We start from the raw sequence: 6,634 nt of genomic DNA on the forward strand, positions 1-6,634 counted from the left end.
TGGTACTCCAACACCCCAAGGCAGACTCCTCTGTCATCTCTAACCACTACCCCTGTACCATACACCCCCTGACTCACGTTCAAGGCACATCAATGTTTAGTTTTACTGAGCCCATCCTAGGCTTCTCCCATCTCTCTTGTCTACTACCAGAGCACCTACTTCCTTGCCCACTAGGAACATTAGACTGCACATCACTCCTTACCCCACCCAACTGCCCAATGCAATCACCTTGCTGCACATTACTGCCATGATTTCCCCACTGTTCGTACACCTCCCACCAAGCAGCAGCCTTGGTGATTAAGGATTCAGCCATCATTGCAATTTGCCCATGCAACCTACTATTCCTTTCATGCCAAAGCTGCCAAACCACCACCCCAAACCACTCTAAATCCTTGCCACATGCTACCATGGAAACATGCAAAAACAAATCAAGAAAACTAATTATGAGACCCGCAGTGGAAGGCTCAGTGGCTGTGGTCTGGGGAAGAGATTCGGGATCTGGTGCAAACGATGTCAACCTTGTTATAAGGATTGGTGGATTTTCAAGAGCAGGACTGGGCTGCTAGTATCGGCGCTGATTGCAGTGATCTTTTTGACGCCGGAGTTGTTGGTGTGGCCGGCAATGGTTGCCTTGATGCAAGTGGCACCGGAGTAGCGAGGTTGGTCGCTCGTTTTTTAGGTTGTTTTACTAGAGGCGCTTGCTGGGCTGCTCGAAGTCGCTGTTTGGGCTGTTCATAAGGGCTGGTGTTACGGCCGGAGTCATTGGATTAGATACTCGGAGCTACTGGTTTCGCTGCTAGGAGGTAGTTGGTCCGGTGGCTGTGTTGGGTGTGGACGACAACAGTATTGTGCGGCGGTCGAAAAGTCTGGATGCCAAACAGGAATGGGGTGTCTAGATCAAATCTGGCTAGGGCATTGAGTTGCTGGGCTTAGCTCAGTCCATGTTATCAATGGTTCCAACCCGTCCAAGGGTAAGGAACCAATAGTTGTTTAGTAGGTTTTCCTAGTATCAATTGTCTATGCTTGTAAGAATATCTCTATGAGTCTTGTGGAAGTATTTAGATTTAGCGTACCGCAATTGCGTGCTTGGCATATTAAGTTAGGTAGAATAGATTGTTTGCAAGGCGAGGTATTTTTATGTGGCATAGACTACTCTTAGTAGATATGTTTTATTGGAGTAGTCTTCTGTACTATTCTTAATCTATGAACCGGGGCATACTATTGGTATGTTCTATTTTCTAAAAAAAAAACTGGTTGTTTTTCCATGCATGTGTCTAATTTTGGTTGCTCCAATCTCCTTCTCTCCTAGGCTTAATTTAGAAAATATTTATTTTCTAAACAGAAAATTCTAAATTCTTTAAACACACGACATACATGAAATTACAATTATCAGGACTAAATTACGCAAACAATGCAGTGAATTTCTTTGACCTCAACAGGTAGAATATTACTGGAATAAACAATATCAAATTAGCTGCAGTCAATGCAGCCAAAGTCCAGTAATAATTATCCAAATGACTTCGGTTTACCGTTTCTTGGAACCAAGTAGGTTTTATTTCACCCACTACATAGACCAACACCACACTGCCTATATTTCCCATTCCCTCAAGAGCATCAACAAAAAACTCTATGTATTGACGCTTGGATTTTTGTTCTGCCCTTTCGGGATCAATGTGCCCCTCACCATCTTTTTCCGTACTCTTTGTTTCTTGTTTTGCCTGATTGGGGTCCTCATCATTCTTTTCTGTAGGCTTGAGTGTTTCGTTTGCCTGTTCCATGGGGGACTTAATGTTTTGTTCTTTGGAATTGGGTTTGTCTTTTGCTTGTATATCGACATCTTTTTCTATTTTCGGCCAGTGCAGCACCACATCAGTGTAGAAAAGAGCAATGCACTTCTCGGAAAGCCCAGAAACGCCTCCAACGAGAAGAAACTGTGGAAGCAACCAGAACATGGTCATGGGAACTGTTTCATCGGGCTTGTTAAGTAAACCATGTCTCTTAACCACGCCCAACCTTCTGTTTTCCACTAATGCAGCTGTGATACAACATAGAATCGCCAATGCCATCGACAATGAAATCCCAATTCTTGGAGTAATAATCTTATTAGCACAATATTTTGATTGGCTAAACCATTTTCTCATCAAACTTCGGGGCACTATAAGGAAAAGAACAGAAACCTTTAAGGATCCAACCCTGTGATTCATCTTGCTTGCTTGTTCAGTGAAATAAGTATTTCCAAGAGACGATACAACACCAATTGGAATAAGGAAAATACATATAGGACTCATGCGTAAGATGCTTCTGATTTCTTCCCTGGTGAAAAGGTTCCTTTGTGCTTTGTGTGGACGTATAGTACTTGTCAATAAAGTAATTGTTGCAAGCAAGGTAAATATAGCAGGGAACCCAAACCTAAGCGACCAAGGCTTTAAATAAGCAGTTGTCCCAAGTACCAGGGTGGAGACCAGAATTTGAAATGACAGCAACCTTACTTTCTTAGGGCACACTGACAGAGCAAAGAACTTCATTTTTTTGGCGCCTTCTAATAGTGGCTTGATCAACTGCTCTTCTCTGAATGCACGAACCATAAAGCGACCAGAGGCTCCCAGAGCTATTAGAGTTAAGGCTGTGTAAAAGAGAATCTTTTGTACTTTGCCAATGCACTCGGCCTCATATGCGCCACAAGTGCCTGTTTCCCTATAAAGAACTGGTGGAGTTGACATGGTCAAGAGGAAAAACCCCTGCATCCATTGAACCAAAATCATGTACGTAAATTGTAATCATATTAGTTGGTAGTTTTCAAATTATTATTGGGTTAGTGTGTGTGTGTTTTCAAGCCTAATTAAGAAAGCTAGCGGCATACATATTGGTTCACAGAATCCTTGTTCAAATAGCAAAGATAGAAAGCTAACCAAACAAAAGTTTCCTCCCATTTCGTTGTCTCTCCTCGTTAATGGGAAAGTTCCTACCAGTCCTTCAATTCAATATGGTAATCCAAAAACCAATCAAAGACTTATTGTTGTATTCGACCTTTTAAAAAAGAAGAATTTGAAAAATGCAATGAGCAAGAAGTATCACATACAAAGAAATTGCTTTTGCAAGATAGTTTTGAAGCTTTTTGATAACTCATCTTCAGTAAGCAGACACAGACTCCAGAAACTTTGTTCATCTTCGCTCATCTTTTAGATACAAATACCAACTTTCCACGTTTTTATACATGTATAGCTTTCAATTTGTTGATCAAATGACAAAAATATGGTTGGTACAATCGTAATCAACTTATTAAATTGAAATAAAAAAGTTAACATTTGAAAGACAAATAAATAAATACAGGTCGTTTTCCAAGACTATGCAAGAAATATAAGATCTTGCAGTACTTTGAACTGGACCCTAATTAGAAAACCCTAAAATCCTAAACCTCAAGCTAAACCTGACCCATTTTCCACTGTCCTCTACCTCTCTCTCAACTAGGACCACATTAGCTGCTTCTCTGCCAACAACCACATCGACTTCCGCTTCGGACAAACATGTCTATGAGAGAACACGAGGAGGACAAAATCCGCCAACAAAGAACACGACAGATGAAGACAAACAGAAGGAGACCGTCCACAGAAAATGACCTTAGCCTTTTTATTAAGGATCAAATACTATCAAAGTGTCCATCACCTAGTCACCAGTGACTATGAAGTTGGTTTTGAGAAGTACATGTTAAATATGTTTTCGTACAAAACGTTTTTACCAAATTTGAAAAGCACTATACGTTTTTGAGAAATAAATCTCAAATTAAGTTGGGTGATTCAAATAAAAAAATAAAAAAAAGGAAAACAAATTGACGTATGCGTAAACATGGGTAAAGAGGGTTATTATAAAACAGACAAATTACATTTTGCAATCCTGTCCTTAAAATTTTGACGAATCACTACCCTCTGCTCTCTGAAAATTTTGAACCCGAAAAAATTATATCATTTTACACATCTTTATCTTCTAATGAAATTAATAATTGCTTTCTTGACACCGCTTTGGCGATTGCTTGTGTCTCTTTCTACACGATGGAATTGTCTAAATTGAAAAGGGAGAAAATAATGCATCGTCTCTGGGAGTAAATTAGAGGGTAATGCAATTAACTAGTTTGCCCTTATATAAGAATTTGCATGTTAAGAGTTCAAAAACTTTCTAGTAGTGAGGTTGTGCTTTCTTACGTGCATAATGCTCTAGTTGATCCATGTTTTCATACAGAATGCTCTAGTTTAACAATGATGTCATATTCGCGACAGGCTAGGGAGAAATTAACTCACCATGGTGTAAGCACAACTGGAGAGTATGATCAACCAATAGTTACCGATTACAGTATCAACAACAAAAAGCATGCCCAGTGGCATTACGGCCACTGCGCCGGCATACACATTGACGACAGCGGCAGCACCTGTGAGATTTAACTTCCATACACTAGTCAAGTATGTAATCATTGTGCTCATTGCATATCCAGTCAGTAAATACGTCTTCTGCAGAACTACAATTCAAGATTGATCGTTCAATAAATTCAGCAGAAGGGAAAGAATCAATCCCAAGAAAATATCATTATATAAAAGAAGAAAAATTAAGAAAACAGAAACACATAACTAGGACCTGATGAGGGTCAAATTACCAGCGATTTTCACCCAAACCATCATCTGAATCATCCGAGTATTAGATGAGGCCATTGTTGAGGGGAAGGTAATTGGGTGGGGGAAAGAGAAAAGGAGCGCGCAGGGAGAGAAAAGGTTTTTGGACTTAAAAATAAATCTTCAATCTTTCTCGTTATAGAAGGTAGATTAATTAATATTTATAGAAATTAAGGGTTTGTGGACTTAAGGGTTTCTCCGCTGAAGGAAATTTCCATCTATGGAAGACCTTTTCAGTAATTATATTCCTACGTACATAGTTCATTTATAGCAACTTCAAGGAAAGAATAATTAAAGAAGCTGATATTCCTATAATATCAATAAAGCCCAGACAAGGAAACAACAGTTTGAGAGAAGCTACGGATGGAAGACGATGATATTGTACTATATATTCTCGATGAATATTGAAAAGAAAAGGACTAGCTGCACTATTTATTCTCCCTGTTTATACTTTTAAACCAAATTAGCTACTTTACCCTTTCACTCTAAAGATCCTACCTCAACCTCGAGATGGGAGACCAAGCTGGAGGTTAAAATAATATATATATATATATATATATATATATATAATGTATATATGTAACTAAAAACCAGTAATGAAGAAACAAAAGTTAATTAATTTCCGATTTGCTGTCAGTTCTGCTGGGCACCGTCTGCTTCACCAAGGTGAAAGTGGTAAGTGGTTATCTTTGAAGACTGAATTTGAATTTAGATTTAGATTTAAATTTAAAATCTGTAGGACTCTGAAATTACATATTTCAAATGCTCTTATTTGGATTAAAATTTTTACTGTAAGGATTTCATGGGAAAAAGTTACCCAGATCTGATAGACTCATAGACATAGAGTGATGAGAAAACTCCAACAGAGAGAGACAGAGCTTTGAAAAACAAACAACACACCGCAACGTCGAGACGAAGTCACTGCTGCCACCGCGACGCCATAAAGTTCCCGGACAGTGAAGAACCCGCCGGAAAAGCTGCTACATTCTCTCCTTCGATTCTCTGTTATCGAAGCTTGTTTGATGAAACAAAGAGCATACAGAGAACCACCAAGTCAACGCGATGCCAAAACAACCAATCCGACCCCGGAAAAGACCGAGAAATCGTCGGGTCGTCGTTGTGGGTAAACTGGTCGAGGAACCGGGTCGGAGTCTGATGATTCCTCGAGCTGCTCCAGAGATAAGTTTTTGGAGTTTAAATAGAGGTGAACAGAGCTGATCCAGAGACGCCCTTTTTTTGGTACATTGATCCAGAGACGCCCTTTGTTTTTATGAGATAGAAACATAAGTGATTTCAAATAATTACCTTAAGTGATTTCTAAAAAAAAAAAATTCTGAAGAAAATTGTGGTGTGGATTTGAGCAAGATGGTTTGAATTCTAAATACACGTATGTAAAAAATTCGCCAAAACATGTAGATTTGGATTTGAAGAGTCCAAATCCAGAGTCTCAAATCCTCAAATTTAAACAGGGCCCTAAAGAAATTTGGACTTGCTTCATCTAGTAACCCCTAATGAGAGTAATCCTCCACAATTCGACAATAATAAAAAAAAAAAAAAAATAGTTGCCCACAATGCTCTATCGAGACTGATCAAGAGACGAGTTTTTTTTTAATTTTTTTTTTTATAAGGAGAGAAAGAAAAGTTACAAAGCGAAGCCCATACTTCAACCAAAAAAGTAATCAAAATTAAAAGTAGAAAGAGCGGAGAGCGGCAACTTTTGCTCCACGTCGTAGGGGTTGGAGATGAATGGGCATGGTTAGTAACTACGTCAGCAACGAAGTTGGCTTCGCGGGGAATGTGGATGAAGGCAACCTCCTCGAATTGATCGGAAAGGAACCTTATGTCTTTAAAGAGGGTTCTGAGCAGCCAAGGAATGGTACAATTATTTTTGGCAGCATATATGATCAGCTTTGAGTCCCCTTCAACAATGACTTTCTTGCACTTGAGAAGAAAGGCGTGATAAAGGCCGTCTCTTA

The 6,634-nt window shown here is 39.3% G+C and overlaps 1 protein-coding gene across 3 annotated transcripts; it reads right to left on the reverse strand.

Annotated features, from left to right (window-relative positions):
- Window positions 1-1,385: 1,385 nt before the first annotated feature.
- On the reverse strand, window positions 1,386-5,910 carry LOC112163888 (protein NRT1/ PTR FAMILY 5.5). Of its 3 annotated transcripts, none has more exons than XM_040507233.1 (3): window positions 5,559-5,910; window positions 4,293-4,507; window positions 1,386-2,738 (listed from the first exon to the last, which is right to left on the reverse strand). In XM_040507233.1, the coding sequence occupies exons 2-3, from the start codon at window positions 4,470-4,472 to the stop codon at window positions 1,401-1,403; spliced, it is 1,518 nt and encodes a 505-aa protein (XP_040363167.1). In that variant the 5' UTR covers window positions 4,473-4,507; window positions 5,559-5,910; the 3' UTR covers window positions 1,386-1,400. The 3 variants fall into 3 exon arrangements, with proteins under 3 accessions (XP_040363167.1, XP_024155919.1, XP_040363168.1); XM_024300151.2 differs by lacking the exon at window positions 5,559-5,910 and adding an exon at window positions 4,643-4,982; XM_040507234.1 differs by lacking the exon at window positions 5,559-5,910 and adding an exon at window positions 4,624-4,982 and having other exon boundaries at window positions 4,293-4,499.
- Between the last annotated feature and the right edge of the window lie 724 nt (window positions 5,911-6,634).

Source organism: Rosa chinensis, chromosome 5 (assembly GCF_002994745.2).
Source record: "Rosa chinensis cultivar Old Blush chromosome 5, RchiOBHm-V2, whole genome shotgun sequence".
NCBI lineage: Eukaryota > Viridiplantae > Streptophyta > Magnoliopsida > Rosales > Rosaceae > Rosa > Rosa chinensis.